Source organism: Nomascus leucogenys, chromosome 20 (assembly GCF_006542625.1).
Source record: "Nomascus leucogenys isolate Asia chromosome 20, Asia_NLE_v1, whole genome shotgun sequence".
Lineage (NCBI taxonomy): Eukaryota > Metazoa > Chordata > Mammalia > Primates > Hylobatidae > Nomascus > Nomascus leucogenys.
The window spans coordinates 13360646-13379361 of NC_044400.1; the positions used below are offsets into that span (position 1 = coordinate 13360646).

At 34.8% G+C, this 18716-nt stretch overlaps 1 protein-coding gene across 6 annotated transcripts in view; it reads right to left on the reverse strand.

The window, feature by feature from the left end:
• Positions 1-2225: 2225 nt before the first annotated feature.
• Positions 2226-18716, reverse strand: part of SPOPL (speckle type BTB/POZ protein like) — a 65921-nt gene continuing 49430 nt past the window's right edge. For 5 of the 6 annotated variants that reach the window (XM_030801170.1, XM_030801169.1, XM_030801168.1 and 2 more), the window contains 6 exons: positions 16155-16332; positions 16017-16072; positions 14437-14559; positions 10525-10667; positions 10382-10435; positions 5977-6497 (listed from right to left, as the gene is read on the reverse strand). In XM_030801170.1, coding sequence (XP_030657030.1) covers positions 6353-6497; positions 10382-10435; positions 10525-10667; positions 14437-14559; positions 16017-16072; positions 16155-16332 — 699 coding nt within the window. In that variant the 3' untranslated portion in view covers positions 5977-6352. Of the gene's footprint in view, positions 6498-10381; positions 10436-10524; positions 10668-14436; positions 14560-16016; positions 16073-16154; positions 16333-18716 lie in introns of all 6 variants that reach the window. The other variant, XM_030801166.1, reaches the window with a different exon arrangement.

Genomic DNA, 18716 nt, shown 5'->3' on the forward strand with positions numbered 1-18716 from the left:
TAACATAGAGTTCATTAGTAACATTTATTTATTTTATTATTATACTTTAGGTTTCAGGGTACATGTGCACAATGTGCAGGTTTGTTACATATGTATCCATGTGCCATGTTGGTTTGCTGCACCCATTAACTAGTCATTTAGCATTAGGTATATCTCCTAATGCTGTCCCTCCCCCCTCCACCACCCCACAACAGTCCCCGGAGTGTGATGTTCCCCTTCCTGTGTCCATGAGTTCTCATTGTTCAATTCCCACCTATGAGTGAGAACATGCGGTGTTTGGTTTTTTGTCCTTGCGATAGTTTACTGAGAATGATGGTTTCCAGTTTCATCCATGTCCCTACAAAGGACATGAACTCATCATTTTTTATGGCTGCATAGTATTCCATGGTATATATCTGCCACATTTTCTTAATCCAGTCTATCGTTGTTGGACATTTGGGTTGGTTCCAAGTCTTTGCTATTGTGAATAGTGCAGCGATAAACATATGTGTGCATGTGTCTTTATAGCAGCATGATTTATAGTCCTTTGGGTATATACCCAGTAATGGGATGGCTGGGTCAAATGGTATTTCTAGTTCTAGATCCCTGAGGAATCGCCACACTGACTTCCACGATAGTTGAACTAGTTTACAGTCCCACCAACAGTGTAAAAGTGTTCCTATTTCTCCACATCCTCTCCAGCACCTGTTGTTTCCTGACTTTTTAATGATGGCCATTCTAACTGGTGTGAGATGGTATCTCATTGTGGTTTTGATTTGCATTTCTCTGATGGCCAGTGAAGATGAGCATTTTTTCATGTGTTTTTTGGCTGCATAAATGTCTTCTTTTGAGAAGTGTCTGTTCATGTCCTTCGCCCACTTTTTGATGGGGTTGTTTTTTTCTTGTAAATTTGTTTGAGTTCATTGTAGATTCTGGATATTAGCCCTTTGTCAGATGAGTAGGTTGCAAAAATTTTCTCCCATTCTGTAGGTTGCCTGTTCACTCTGATGGTAGTTTCTTTTGCTGTGCAGAAGCTCTTTAACTAGATCCCATTTGTCAATTTTGGCTTTTGTTGCCATTGCTTTTGGTGTTTTAGACATGAAGTCCTTGCCCATGCCTATGTCCTGAATGGTATTGCCTAGGTTTTCTTCTAGGGTTTTTATGGTTTTAGGTCTAACATGTAAGTCTTTAATCCATCTTGAATTAATTTTTGTATAAGGTGTAAGGAAGGGATCCAGTTTCAGCTTTCTACATATGGCTAGCCAGTTTTCCCAGCACCATTTATTAAATAGGGAATCCTTTCCCCATTTCTTGTTTTTGTCAGGTTTGTCAAAGATCAGATAGTTGTAGATATGTGGCATTATTTCTGAGGGCTCTGTTTTGTTCCATTGATCTATGTCTCTGTTGTGGTACTAGTACCATGCTGTTTTGGTTACTGTAGCCTTGTAGTATAGTTTGAAGTCAGGTAGCGTGATGCCTCCAGCTTTGTTCTTTTGGCTTAGGATTGACTTGGTGATGTGGGCTCTTTTTTGGTTCCATATGAACTTTAAAGTAGTTTTTTCCAATTCTGTGTAGAAAGTCATTGGTAGCTTGATGGGGATGGCATTGAATCTATAAATTACCTTGGGCAGTATGGCCATTTTCACAATATTGATTCTTCCATTAGTAACATTTAGAATATTATTAACCACTTATCCTACTTGACTATACTTGCATAGATGATGTTCTAAATTTTTCAACCCTCTTTTATTCCATTAGGGAAAATTCAGTGCATGTATGTGTGTTTGAGGTATATGGAAGGTTTTTCACTGTGCCTCTCTACTACCAAATTGGCCATAATTTTAAAGCACTAATTGTGTTACTGTTATTACACTGGTTCAGGAATATCCTGCCCCAATTTGCTTTTTGATAGCATCAAATGATTAAATTGTCTGGGATAACTGAAATTAAGACAGGATAGGAATGACAGGGAAAAGGTGATCTCTAAGTTTTACATTAATGGTATGTAGCATTAGAATAAGTCATCCAGTATTGATGGTTCATACATATTAAAGTAAATGCATATTAATATTTCACAGTTAAGAATGTCTTCAATTGGTTTCAAAAAATAAGAGCTTCCCTATGTAGAAAAGACAATTACTATGCATGATTTATCATACCAAATACATGGCTCTTTTGCAAAGCATCATACCAACCTGAAAAAAAGAGTATGTATTTTTCAAATAAACACAAAATATGCCAATTAATCTTGAATAAGTAGTAACAACTTTATTTTAACTCAATGTGTTGAAATGCAAAAAATATTTTCAGCAACAAGATACAAGTTTTATGTATCTTATCATTAACATCAGCTAATTAAAAACGAGGCTGAAAAGTTCAATTTAAGTTTTTATACATTTGAATCTTGAAAATCAATTTCCCCAGGAACTAATTTTTAAATAATTTTTGCAGAATTTCATTTTCAAAAATGAGACTCACGTAAGTTACATCTTCATTTTTTAAAACTGAATGCAAAATTTACTGCGTTACAGTATACAATGATAAACTCTGACAACAGAAAAATTTAAATATAAGAATTTCTTTTCAAACATAAAGTTCACATACTGCAAACAGAAGACACTGTGTGATTTCATTCCTAGTAAGGAGTTAAGTCTTACATATGGTAGGCACTCAATATTTGTTCAACTGGACCTAAAATTTACATCATTCCATGAACACTTAAAGTAGAGCTCATTAATTTGTATAAAAAAGGTTTGTAAAATACACTTTGTGTGCGGAAAGTGCTGTCTTTATAATCTGAGAACACTAAAACAAACCCACTCACCCACCCACCTTCTTTTGTAAGAATACATTGAATATTTTTATTTTATCCATCAAAAAGCATGCATGTCCAAGTCAGAATAATTCACCTCTTCAAGTATACTTGGCTCTAGTCCAAGTACACTTAAGTATGTTGAGCTGGATTTTCACAATCCCTGTTCTATTTTAGTAACACTGGGTCATATCTATGACCCACATTTTATAAAGAATTCTGATTAAGATTTTAAACTTATGAACAAAATTTAAATGGGTATATTATTAATTCTAATTTTGGCCATCTAAGCTCTTATTTAGATCCAGTTTAAAAATAAATGAACAATGTTAATGACAACTTTTTGAGATCTTTAATATTTTAAAACAATTTTATTATAATTGATGTCCTAAAAAGGCACTGTTTTCACATTTCATCATGCAGTAAATTGATCACATTTTTGAAAATTATCATTTCCTCTGTTAATCAATTGTCCTCCAAAGTAAAGCAATTTAAATGAAATATTTCTGCTAACCTGAACTTTCAACATTTAATTGATTTCTATTTCCAGAAATTCACTCTTTTTAACATACCACACACAAGCCCCAAGCAAATACAGGTATGTACAGACACACACACACGCGCGCGCGCACACACACACACACACACGATCACATATTTCATGCAAGGTTCTCCAATTACCAATTCAAGACAATGACACATGACTATTCAAGGAGGTAACATTGGCAAGCCATATTATGGCACCTTCATTATTTGTGCTCCAAATATCAACACACATTAAAATTAAAAAATCAAAAGGCACAAATATAGTATTTCTAAGTGTTGGTCTAAACAACAATTACCCAATGATTATTTTTATAGTATGCAACATCTTAAACCATTCATTACTTTCTCAGAAAAAGCCTTGATTAGGTGACAAAGGGAAACAGGCTAACAGGCTAATAGCTCAAAAGGCTGGACAGAATATCTATACCTATTTTGAAAGTAATGTATGCAGTTTAAAAATGAGGGGGAGGAGGCTATTAGAGCACTCATGTCAGAATACATTAAGTGTTTTTATCATTGCCTCAAGAACCCACAATACCAAAAATATACATAATAAATAAAAAAATAAATCAACTACCATATGATTCTGTTAGTATAATGGTAGGCATTATATTATCTGAAAAGTGGACATTTCTACAAACATGGATATTCTTACAGCACAGTGTTTGACATTTTTAGTACAAAATGTGCTACCAAACTAAAGAAAAAAATCTTTATAATAAAATCCTTAAGATTTGCAATAAACTCTCGAGTAAATAAGAAGCTGAAATGTTCATTACATGGTATTTTTACTGAAGTCACTGTGGTTAGAAATATAGATTCAAGCGGTGAATTAAATCACATGTGCCGGGGTGGTGTGCATTGGATATAAATGGATACATCAGTACTTTTCTGATATATGACAACATAATTCTATAGCCTGAGGGAATTTTTGTTTTCTTATAAGACCCTCGCAAAATCTTAAACTGGAAATGTATACATATGTATGTGTGTACGTGTATTTTTAAAATTGTATATTGCAAACTTGAGGCTCAATCTTATGATGGATTTAAGGAAGTGAATTTTTACTTCCCATAATACCTTTGCACAGGATGAAGGATGAAGTCCATCACCAGGTAAGAATCTTTCTTCTATCCCAAGAGATTCTTCCAATCTCAAATTTAAGTTACCACGACAAAGAATGAAACTACATAGAAAGTAATGAAGACAGGTGAAAATACGATCTTTTTAAACTCTAGGTTGTTGTGGATAACAAATGCTTAGTTGAGTTTTTTCAATGTAAATATGAATCCAAATGAATCTGGATATATTAAAATTGCTTCAGTTAACACCTAACAAAGAGATAGCAAAAATAAGGTCTATTTGAAAACACCTCAAGCTTCATTTTTTCTTTTGTCCTGAATTCAAACATTAAATAAACAAATTATACAAATTTTAATCTGAATAGTTACGTTTGCAAACATAGGTATATGCGTTTTTTTCCAGTGACACACTTTTTCCCTTGTGGTCAAATATAAATCTTGCCCTTAAGAAGCACACTGTCACCACCACAGTAAGTCAGATGTGGTACCCCAACACTGACTGCTTCTGCTTCTCCAGGACAATGCACCAGAACAAACCTCCCTTAAGAACACAACTATCAAACACTGAACGTGTATATGCATTTAAAGCTAAAATTCATTTATAATAAAGAACTGGCCCATGAAAAGCAGTTTATAAATAGTTTATCCTGTTCACATTATGCAGAATTTTAGTATCATCCACAATGTTAGTACAGTAACTGAAACACAATGAAGAAAAATGCGGAGTGGGGGGGAGGTTCCTAGTGTGACCTGACATAGTCTAAGAGTTCTCTCCTTTTGTATGCATCTCCCAAAGGCAAGTATCGGTTCATTGTTTGAAGGAGAGTAGACTATCCAGGATTCACTTATTGTTCAGGTGTCTTTTCCAAAGTGTGAGAAAATAAGAGTCAATTCAATAATGAATATCTGTAATCCAAACCAATTTAACTACAATCAAGGATGTCTTTCTCATCTATTATCACAAACATCCCAGTTGCCTCCATCTAAAAATTTCTTTGAAAAGTTAAGACACAATTAATTATACCTTATTAATTCCCTCAAAAGCAAAAAAATATATGTACCATTCAGCATACAAAAGTTACACAGTGAAAGTGCATATATATCTTTCTTAATTGGCCCACTCATTAAATTTGGATTTGGTCATCCTTACTTTTAACATGTACAGAATTCTTCATATAAATGTAGGTCAGTATAAATTAAAAAAAAATTACTTCCACACAATACATGCTTTCTTCATGAAATCTTAACCTCAATCAGTTCTCAATCATTGTAAACTTAGAATAAACCCACAGTTTGTTGGACAGTTAACATACAAGACAAACATCACAAATGTCACTAAAAATCTGGGCCAACTCATTGCATATGTGCCCCCTGAAATGAAAAATAAATTAGAATTGAAGCAGTGTATTGCCATAACTTACCTTGAAGGTAAGAGGGTTCTCCCATATTTATAGAACTTAGACTGGAGACATTACTGGTAATCTCCAATACAAGTGCTTTTAAAGAGAACTTAAACTTTGAGATAGCATAGGACAAACCCCATAAAATTCATTTTTCTTTTTGCAAAATAATGGAAGATCCTTTTGAAACTTAGTATCTTCAGTTATCAATATTACTGCATTATGGAGCTAGTGCAATCCTGCATAGCCTTGGTCAAAATGACAAGGCACAATAAAAAAAAATTAAAGTATTATATGAACAAGAGAAGTCATTGAAGATAATTTAAGGCCTTGAAGTGAATTAATCAGTCTAATTTAAAGCTGAAGAATAAACCATAAATAATCCACCTGAAATGCAAGCAATATGCTTTTTCAGCTTCTGTTCTGTGGACAAAATAACAGAAACAACTCTTGCTTATGGTTTGTGTATTAGAATCCTTCTGGACCTGGAGGAGTGAAAGTCAATTCCATTTTTCAACTGTTCATGGAAGATTTCAGGACTGTTTTAGCCGTTTGCGTGGAATGCCAAACTGTGGACACTGTGCAGATGCTAGTGCTCGAAAAGCTTCTGCTACTAAATGAGGGTGAGACTGAATCATGGACTTCCACCCCGATGTTTCCATTATGTCGGTTGCTTGGCTGAAAAATAGAATTAAAAGATATTTACTAAAGAATACTTTTCAAAATGCACTGTTGCACTGTCAATTTTTTAAAAACTTGCAAATTTCAAAATATTTGAACACTTTTTACCTATGTATTCAAATCATTTGCGTTTATTAAAATACCATCTTTATCTTACTGGTGTTTTCTGTGGCAACTGAAACTATTAAATTTTTCTGGAAGTTCTACTCCCTTAAAGTACGTGACACGGGTCTTCATAGTTCAACTCTCATCGTTACCATTTCTGTACCAGCTCTTTCAAGAGCCCCTTTCTCTTCTTTTACATGCCTCTTACAAGGCAGATTTTCTCTTGAGTTACAAATATTGAACTCTACTCCCTTAACATGCATTATTCATTCTATGTCATCCACTCTTCACAATTTTAACTATGAAATTCAATGATGTTATCTACCGATTTGCTAAATTCTAGGGCTCCACACAAGGTTCATTTGCAACCACTTGGTTTTTTGTGCCTCAAGACCCATAAATTCAGGATTGTCAGATAAGAGCTCATCATCCCTCTCCCCAACCCCAAATTCTTCCTCCTACCTTTCCAGTCACCTAAAGCTTCCACCATCATCCAGTGATGCAAGCTAGAAATCTGGCAGTCACCCTAGACTCTCCTCTCCAATCATCAAAACCTTATTTTAAGGTTTGAAAGGCTTCAAAGATGTCCTGAATCCCAGTTTAAGGCCCCCATCATCTCACGTTTGGATTATGACAACAGACTCCTAAGTGGTCTTCTAGTCTCCTGCTCCCCTTAAACTGAGCTTCCATAATATTACCTTGATAACACAAATATGACTATATGAGGCCCTCTTCATTGTTCCCCACTGCCCATATCCAAGTTCTTTAGAAAGAGAAATACAGCATCATATTATGTTTGGTTTCTTACTCTACCCCCCACTTCCATGATCTGGCATTTTATACTCTGATATTGAACTGCTTATTGTACCCTATGTACACTATGCTCTCACCAAACAATAACAGTAAATAAATGCTCAAGCAACAAATCTAGTTACCCTTCCTTGCCTCATTTCTCTACTTTATGCCATCTACCATCCAAATAATATCCAAATATTAGATTCTCCCTTCAAAATATTTCTTACTTTCTTTTCTCTCTAGCCCCACTGTCAACAATCAAGTCTAATTTCCACCGTTCATCTCTTGCCTGCACTACTCCAGTAACTTTCCAACTGGTCTACCTGTATTCAACCTTGTTTCTCAACTACTGTCGCCACCGTAACCTCCCCACAATTCGTTCTCCACCCTGCATGCAGAGATTGTTAAAAATGCAAAACTAATCATGTCTCACTCTGGGTGAAAACCCTTCACTGGACACCCACTACTCTGAATACCTAAAAACTCTAATGTTATTTTACATGGCCTTTCAGGGTCTGACCTCTGCCTGCTTTCTCCAGCTTCTGCTCATTACCTACCTCCCTGCCCACCACACACACACACACACACACACACACACACACACACACACACACACACTATACTGCTCTTTCTCATTGTTAAAACTTTGCGCATCTCATTTCCTTTTTCTGGGGTGTACTTTTCTTCCTCTCTTCCCTCTTCTTCACCAAGGTAACCTCTACAATATTTCTGGTATTTAGTTTTGTGCTCTGATTCCTAGATTAGGTTAAGTCTCTGCTATATGCTCCTATGGGTATGCTACATATTCTCCATCATCACGCTTTGCTGCAATTACCTATTTAATCTGCTGCTAGACCATAAACTCCATGAAGGGAGGGAAAATATATGTCATGCTCACCACTGTATTCTCTATACTGTGCACCATGACTTGGGAATTTACTGGATAATAAAGGATAAGTATCTGTCAAATGAATGATCAACTACTATTTTACGCTTCTATACTTTGGTTCATGCTGTCCCTTCTCTCTGCAATGCTTGCTACTTCCTTCTTACTTCTGCTAACTCCTATTTGTATTTTAAGACTCAGCTATATCCAGGAAGCCATTTCTAAATTTCCAGGGTTAGTCAAGTGCTTGTACATATTCTCTTCTATTGTATTACTTACCATATTATAATGAAATGATATATTTATATATCTCTCTCTTATTAGATAACTTTCCCCAAACCAATAATTTTCCCTTGAATTTTTTTTTATATGCAGCACCCTAGCATTGTACTTGAAACACAGAAGATGCTAGAGTAATGTTCGCTGAACTAAATAGTAGCTGATACCAACAAAACAATTTTTTAAGTTGGCAAACATCAAATTAGGTTGGTGCAAAAGTAATTGTGGTTTCTGCCATTAAAAGTAATGCCAAAATCTGCAATTACTTTTGCATCAGCCTAATACCAGTATGTCATTGTGTTCAAAATTTCAATTAGTTGTTTAGAATCACAGATACCAATTATACCTTTTTCATTTATTAATAAGTATCTATTGATGAATACAAATACAGCTTCTCCAAGGGGGTACAAAACAAGCTATTTTTTTTGACACTGAAAAAGTTATAAAACGTAAAGTATTTCCCTAGAGTAAAACTAGAGCTTGAAAATGGCTAAGTACGAAGGATCATAAACTGCCATTTGATGCTAATATAGTATACTTTAAACTCAAACAATTTTTCTCTAGGATCAAACACCATGATGATATCATATTAGCATACACTAATCAACATATTATACAAGACAACCAATAATTTTAAAGTAGTCACTACTTTTTACTTTCAGAAAACAGAATCTACAAACTAATAAGATGAACTCAGTTAAACAACATATATCAAAACAGATTAAAGCAATGGGAAACAATTAAGTCGACAAACTAATTCATTTCATTCTTTAAAAACTTTTGGCCAGGCATGGTGGCTCACTTCTGTAATCCCAGCACTTTGGGAGGCCAGGACAGGCAGATCATGAGGTCAGGAGATCGAGACCATCCTGGCTAACACGGTGAAACCCCGTCTCTACTAAAAATACAAAAAAGTGAGTGGGGCGTGGTGGCGGGCTCCTGTAGTTCCAGCTACTTGGGAGGCTGAGGCAGGAGAATAGTGTGAACCCAGGAAGCGGAGCTTGCAGTGAGCCGAGATCACGCCACTGCACTCCAGCCTGGGCGACAGTGCGAGACTCTGTCTTAAAAAAAAAAAAAAATTCCCACTTTCTTATATCAACTTTTGACAATTTGAGGAAATGAAATTTAAGGGTTTATAGGCAAAACTAATCAAAAGCAGATGCAAACACTTCAACCTATTGACTCTTTCCCCATTTTGATTTCAAATAATTACAAAGAATATAAAAGTCATGAAAAGAGAAGGGAAAAAAGTAGAATAGTATGTTCATATTCACAAGATCCAGTCTTAGAAAGATATAGCAACTATCCAACCCCTTATAGGTTCACTAGGGAAAAGGGAATGTCAAATCGGTACCATTTTTGGACTATTAGGAAGCTAGCCTAATATAGCATATTACTCAAGGTACCTGGCTAACCTAAGAAGCAGTGAGTCAGCCTTCAAACATAAAGGCTTTCTCAGCAAATCTGGAGGGTAACATTCCTCATAGGAGTAAATGAATTATTTCCCACACTTCTTGGAATGCTTTCTGAAGGGGCATGGACTGGATCTCTAGCAATACCTGGACTCTGCTATATATTACATGGCATTATGCACTTAAGATATTACAGCATCCATCCGAGGTTGCATTAGAAGCTGACCTACAAGGGAGCATAGCCTCAGGAATCCACTAAGTAGTCTTTGTTTGTTTTTAATAACTGGCAGTTTGCTTCATATAACATTTGGATTCATACTTATTGTAGATGAACAAAAGGCTATGCAAACACTTAATTTCACCTATGCAGAGCAACTTTAAGTCAGAAACTGATGTCGTCTTACTTGCTGTTCCAGTTTTTCCCATCTTTACACCCAAGTTGTCGAAGTACACTGCACCTGCATTGAAGATTTAAACATACTTAAAAAAAAGTCCGGTGAAAAAATATTGAAGGTGTCATGCCCACTGAAATACAAGCATAGCTTACCTATTAATAAAGTCTATGGCTTGTGCTTTCAACTGTTCTGCACTGTGCAAATCTGCAAGGACAAGAGTATCTGCAACATTCTCTACTGAGAGGTTACTACACAAAGCTTCTTCGCACATGACCTTCAGTCGTTCCAGTGCATACTATCCAAAATGAAAACATAACCATTAAACATTTACTCCAACTAAGTTCCTGAATCCATGATACATTTGCAATTTGGAAAATAAAGTTAAAGTAGATTATTATTTACAATTATTTTAAAATTCTTTAAGTTACTGTTTTAACCTAATATGAAGTAAATATAAATGAATGCACTTAGAAGAAAGACTAATTTTCTTTAGGAAACTGCAATTTGCATAAGTGTATTTTTAAAGTAGGATTTATTCTAAAAAGCTACCTTATTACTCAATATTCTTATAAATATACTTCTCTATTACTTCAAACACTAATGTGTACTACCAAGTATACTGCATGTTGCCACCACTCAGTATTGAAGGATGAATTCATTATAATGTTAAATAAATCATACTTATAACCACTAAACATTCTTGCAGGTATTAGTGTATGTTATATAACATGTTGAGCAGCTTTATTAAGGTATAATTGACACACAATAAAGTACACATAAGGTTCACACTCTGGTAAGTTTATACAGCCATAAAACCATCATTAACTCTATAGTAAATACACCAATCGTCCCTCAAAGTTTCCCCTACCTCTTTGTAATCTTTCCCTCTCGCTCCACCCTAGGTGATACCTCTGATATGCTTTCTATCACTATAGATTAGTCTGCATTTTCTGGAGTTTTCTATAAATGAAATCACATATTACATATTTGTTTTTGTCTGACTCCTTCATTCAGTATAATTATTTTGAGAATCATGCATGTTACTGCCTATCAATAATTCAATCCTTTTTATTCCATCATACATAGATATACAACAATATGTTTTACACATTCAATTGCTGATGAATATTTGGGTTGTTACCAGTTCTTGGCTGTTACAAATGAAGCTATTAGTCATATACAAGTGTCTGTATGGGCATATGCTTTCTTTCTGCTTAGGTAAAAACCTAAAATTGGACTCGCTGGATCACAGTGTAAGTTTATTTTCAACTTTCTGAGAAACTGTCAAACACTTTTCCAAAGTGGTTGTACCATTTTACATTTCCATCAGCAGCATATGAGAGCCCTAATTTTTCCATGTCTTTAACATGAGAATCCTATTCTTCCACATCCTTGACAACACTTAGTATGGTCTTTGTACTTTTAGTCATTATAATGATGTGCAGGAATATCTCATGATGGCTTGAATTTACATTTCCCTAATGACCTAATGATGCTGAGTATCTTTCATTTTTGAGACAGGGTCTTGCTGTGTTGCCCAGGCTGGAGTGCAGTGGCACAATTAGGGCTCATTACAGCCTCGACCTCCTGGGCTAAAGGAATCCTCCCATCTCAGCCTCCTGAGTAGCTGGGATTACAGGTACATGGCACCACACGAGGCTAATTAAAAAAATTTTTTTTGTAGAGATGGGGACTTACTATGTTGCATAGGCTGGTTTCAAACCCCTGGGCTCAAGTGATCCTCCAGCCTAGGCCTCCTAAAGTGTTGGGATTACAGGTGTGAGCCACCATGCTTGACTAGAATATCTTTTAATGTATTTCAGATATTATTTCAGAAAATGTTCACGCAAACGTTTTGTCTACTTTTAGAAATGACATTGTTTTCTTGTAACTGAGTTTTGAGAATTCTTTATATAGCCTGAATACAAAAGGCAGATATATTCTGAATAAAAGTTGTTCATTAGATGTCCACTGTGCAAATATTTTCTCCCAGTTTGTAGCTCATCTTTTTATACTGTCTTTTGAAGAAAAGAAGTTGAAATTTTATTGAAGTCTATTTTATCATTTTTTTCTTTTACAGATTTTTTGGTGTCACAGCTAAGAAATCTCTGCCTAACCTAACATCACAAAGACTTTCTCCTAAGTTTTCTTTTAGAAGTTTTAGATTTTTAGGTTTATGATCCATTTTGCATTACTTTTTTTTTTTGAGATGGAATCTTGCTCTTTTGCCCAGGCTGGAGTGCAGTGGCACGATCTTGGCTCACTGCAACCTCTGTCTCCTGGGTTCAAGCGATTCTCCTGCCTCAGCCTCCCAAGAAACTGGGATTACAGGCACACACCACCACACCCAGCTCATTTTTGTATTTTTAGTAGAGACAGGGTTTTGCCATGTTGGCCAGGCTGGTCTTGAACTCCTGACCTCAAGTGATCCGTTCACTGTGGCCTCCCAAAGTATTGGGATTACAGGCGTGAACCACCATGTGAGGCCTGCCTTACTTTTTATATATGGTTTGAGGTGCACATGTAGGTATTCAACTGCCCCTGCACCACTTGTTTAAAGATTATCCTTTTTCTACTCAACTGTCTTTGCACTTTTGTCAAAAATTAAATATTCATAATGTGATGGTCTATTTTCATATTCATATTCTTTATTCTGTTCCATTATTTGTCCATCTTAACGCCAATACAACACTGTCTTAATTTCTAAAGCTTTATAGTAAGTCATGATATCAAGTAGTGTTAGTCCTCTACTTTATTCTTTTTTCCCCCAAAGTTATTACACATAAAATTTTAAATCGGCTTGTCAACTTCTGAAAAAAAAAAAAAAAAAAAGAAAGAAAAAAGACTGCTAGGATCTTGAGAGGAACACGCTGACTCTACTATCAATTTTAAAGACAACTGACATTTTAACAATATTGAGACTTTCAGTCCATGGACAAGATTTATGTACTTATTTAAGTCTTCCTGAGTTTCTTTTAGCATATTTTGTAATTTTCTTTTTTTCAACTTTTATTTTAGAATCAGGGAGATACATGTGGAGGTTTGTTACAAAAGTATATTGTGTAATGCCATGGACATAAAGATGGGAACAACAGACACTGAGGACTCCTTGAGCGGGTAGAGAGAGAGGGGGGCAAGGGCTGAAAACTTACCTATTATTGGGTACTATGATCATTACCTGGGTGATGGGGTCAATCATACCCCAAACCTCAGCATCACACAATATATCTTTGTAATTTTCAATGTGCAGGTTTTAACCCTCTTTTTTCAAATGTATATATCTATGTATTTAATATTGATGATGCTATTGTAAATGGTGTTTTTAAGTTTTTATTGAGACAGTCGTAGATTCATGTGCAGTTGTCAGAAAAAATAGATTCCATATACACGTGGTCCAATTTCCCCAATGGTAACATTTTTCAAATGATGTGTATATATACACACATACCATCCATTGACACATACACATGCATAAGTACATATATACACACATACATGCATATGTGAACTTGTATACTGAATGTGCTTTTAGGATTGAGAACCATTGGCTTAGAGATTTTTCTGATGTTTTCTGCAGTTTCTCTACCTTCAAAAAAATCACCATTACAAAAAAGTATTATAAAATTGTTAATATTGTTTTTGCTCTTTCTATGCTATCATAATAAAAAATCTCTACGTGGAGAGAATTAAGTTACATAATATCCAATATTTTTTCCTTTTTTTAAAAAAGGTCATGCACTACATCTCAAGACTAAAAATATCTGAAAATTATATATGCCAGTGTGTGTGTTCTTTTAAATGAAGTCCATATACACTCAAAACGACTGAGTTTACAGGTTACTCTCCCATGAAAAAAGCCACTTCTTTCTGGCTCAAGATACTTTCACATTGTGACTTAAAAAAAAAAATTTCATTTCCAGATTACCCCACTGTATGCTATTTCATAAAGCTCTCAAGAGCCATCTACAAATAATACAAGTTTTTGGAGTTTTCATTTGATGACAGTTTTCTATATAAATCAAGCTTGAGGGTATATTTTGGTTCCTTAAGACCTAATTACTTACTTTGTCTGCAGCTGCCAACAAGTTGTCAGCCATTTTGTCAAGGTTTGGTGCTCTCCCTGTGTAAATGAATCTCATCATTTCTTTAAAAACTTCAGGGTCTAAATCATTTATTTCCACTCGATTCTGATATCGAAAAACATCACAAGAAAGTTAAAAAAAAGCACACACGAATGAACCGAAGTGAATCTTTGACAGTAATTTAAAAGCCCTAAATCTACACTAAAATAGTGTATAACTCAAATACACATATACAGATATTCCTAAATTCTACTTTAAAATTGAGGTAGGTAAACTTCATTAAGTACTTCGGCAAAGTGAAGTGGACAAGTCCAAGAGGAAAAGCATACACTATCGGAGAGGTGGGAACCACGACCAGCTGGGAGAGCCCATATCCTGATATTCAGACCAAGCCAAGCACCACCATGTGGAAAAAGAAGCCCCGATTTTTCAATTAAAAACAGTTTAAAAAAAAAACAAGTAAACAAACAGAAAACTATAAGCCAAATAAAATACATCTGTGCTAAGTTTCTGACCACTATTCTAAAGGACACTGGCTATTAACCCTTTCTTCGTTGAATCCCTAGGTCTTAATACAACACCTAAGATCCTATAACAGTTCTTAATTCCCAGAATGAAGCAAAAGTAGGGCAAGGTACTAGAGGTAACAATAAAGCCCACTACCTCAGAATTCTCCCATTTGCAAAAATGGCATGTATTATCATATACTCGCACTTCCTTGCTTACCTGAAAAACAGTCAAGCCCAAAGAGTGCTTTTTTACTGCGTGTTTTTGTATTTAGTTTCTTTTCTGAGATCAATAAAGCTAAATATCTAACTAAATGACAGCAAATTTTTCTGACCCCTTGATGTCAATAGTATATGACATCATTGATGTCTCCCAACTTGGAAGTGATCAGCAGGCTGATCACAGCATCTCCCCAAACCAAATTGGAGAAAGAAAGCAGTTATTTTATTGCAGAATCTAGTTCTGCAGAAAGAATAAAATTGAGACACATGAAAAAACTCTGGAGTTGTCCAGCTGGAGCCCTACGGTTCACAAGTTATGCAAACAGCAAAGAATCAACCTCTGATCTCTAACATAATTACATTTCATGATGACAAGTAAAAGAGAAACATCTGGGGGAGTCAAGTAGGTAACATCCTGATTATAGTTGGTATACAGTAATACTGATGTCATCGATGTTATTTTTGTTGCTAGAAAACAGATTCCAAAAATCAATCCATAAAAGTCTATAAAGGGAGAATATATACCTTGAACAGAGACTTCTCAAATAGCTATGGACCAGAACAGTCCTTTGGATAACTATCCTTTTGGATAACAACTATCCAATTTACCTACCAGATGGCCATAAAAAATAGCTGTTCTCTGGAATACTGACTTCACATCCACATTGAGCTACATCTATTGTTCTATTATAGAACACATTTTTTCCTGTTCATAAACATTTTCCCTGCTTATCACAGTATGACAATGAGAACACTGCACTATTACTTTTAAAACATACACCCAACTACTTTACGTTTACATAAATTAAATATTAGCCTTTAAACCATGTTTACCTTTTTGCTTTCTTCCATTTCATGTTCAAACATGGCGTTAAAAACTGGAGATCGAGCTGTAACAAGATTATGCATCATTATTTTATGCATAAATGTATTTTTTTAAATGTACTATATTACCCCATAAGTAGAAAGTACCTGCAAGCACAGATTTATGAGCTTTAAATTCTTGTCCTCTCACAAAAAAACTGCAGTCTGTAAATCTTGTGTTTTCCCAGAGATTACCTAAATCTTCTGCTAGACGACATTCAGGCACCTTCAAAGTATTTGTATTAGTATGTCCTGATATGTTTACTGAATCTTGGACCACACTCACCTAATAAAAAAGGGACAGCAAAAAAAACACTTTCACAAAGTAATATCAATAATTAGTTTAAGTCTATACTTCAATTTTTTATGTTTAAGATTATTTGGATAATTCAGTGTACTCCTAATCAAAATTTCTAATATCCAGAAACTGAAATTAAAAACACAATTTAAGGAAGAGAAATAAAAAAATTAGAAATAATATAGACCTTTTTCAATTTATTTTATGTAAATAAATGGCTTATCAATTGGTCAAAATGCTTGATTATTAAAGTAATTACAAAAATATTTCTCAATAGAAAAGCCACAATATGATATAAACTCAAACAAGAACATATCTTTGTGAGGTGGAGAAAAAAATTTCTTTTTTATTTTCTTATACTTCAAACCTACCTGCATTTAAATTTTACTATATGTACATAAACATAGTATTTTGTTTAGAAGTCAAAATGACTTTTTACAGTATAAAAAAGTGATAAAATTACAGTCTATGATATGCAAATTGAGAAGTTTTTAAAGTGTTATTCCTAATGTTTCACTTCTAGTAAAACTAATTTAAATACATATTAAACTGATTTAAATTTTAAGGTACAAAAACTTCCACAAAAGCAATTGTAATTATTAAAGTTCATGAAAATCTTTTATGGAAGATCAACAGCAAGAGCAATATAATTTAGTTCAATTTGCAGACTTTTATTTACTTAATAATAAAAGGTATGATTACAGTATTATTTTTATGGAGATTCCAACATAATATGGATCAAGTTATTTCCCATAAAAGATGACTAGATACTGAATAATATCCTAAAACACTATTGACTAAGTCTTGCACACCACTTTTTTAAAAAAATTATTTATTTATTTTTTATTTTTGAGACAAAGTCTGGCTCTGTCACCCAGGCTGGAGTGCAGTGGCATGATCTTGGCTCACTGCAACCGCTGCCTCCTGGGTTCAAGTGATTCTCCTGTCTCAGATCTCCCAAGTAGCTGGGATTACAGGCGTGCACCACCACACCCAGCTAATTTTTGTAGTTTTTAGTAAAGAAGGGGTTTCACCACGTTGGCCAGGCTGGTCTTGAACTCCTGACCTCAAGTGATCCACCTGCCTTGACCACCCAGTGTTAGGATTACAGGAGTGAGCCACGACACCTGGCTGCACACTACTTTTTTAAAAAATGGATTCTACAATGCTATTAAAAATTTCACATTACATTTAATACATGTAAAAAAAATACATTTAAAGAAAATACTACCTTAACTAGTAAGTACATGTTTCAAAGTAAATGACTTTTTTTAAAAAAAACAAAACAAAACAAAAAGTGCTACATTACTTATCTACTGCTGTTTTCAACTTCTAAGTTTTGGGATCATTTGTTACGCAGCAATAGACAGCTGCATTAATTTAATAAAATTTCATTAGGCTTTTATAAAAGTATAAATAAGGACATACATATATACAGTAAATTATGCAGAAAACAGAATCAGAAATAAATAAATTTGCTAAACTACCAACATGCTAACAAACACAAAGTCTAATAATGGTCCAATATAAAATGTTTGGAGAAGATTATGTCTCAGAAGTCCCAATACATCCAGACATACAAACATATATCTCATGTGAATGAATACACACTTCTAAAGAAAAACTAGAAAATCTTTATTTTTGTGAGGATATTTTTATTAACCGCTTTTGGCCTCAATTTACATATTAACCTTTTGAAATCATATGTGTCATAGAAATCATCTAATCTATTCACTTTATTTTATAAAGAGATTTCAAACCGTGATAAAGACAAGGCAAAGAAAGTGTTCCAAACCACATTGTGCTGGCTTGTACCAAAGGAAGACTAGACCTAAATCTCCACATTCTTTTGTTTTCTTTTTATTTTATTTTATTTTTTGAGATGGGAGTCTTGCTCTGTCGCCCAGGCTGGAGTGCAGTGGCGCGATCTCTGCTCACTGCAAGCTCCGCCTCCTGTGTTTATGCCATTCTCCTGCCTCAGCCTCCCGAGCAGCTGGGACTAGGGGCGCCCGCCACCATGCCCGGCTAATCTTTTGTAGTTTTAGTAGAGAAGGGTTTTCACCGTGTTAGCCAGGATGGTCTCGATCTCCTGACCTCGTGATCCACCCGTCTCAGCCTCCCAAAGTGCTGGGATTACAGGCGTGAGCCACCGCACCTGGCCCAGATTCCTTTCCTTACGGCTCTTTGTATAATGTTTTTTGATATTTTTTAAAATTAGTAAAATTAACACAATTATGATCGAAAAGCATTTATTACAACAATCTTATGAGATGTTTCTCTAAGTATGGGAGCCACAAGATATTGTATAAATAAATAAATCTGCCAATAAAGATTCTCCTATCTTACCAAGTTTTTAATTAAATTATGTCTAA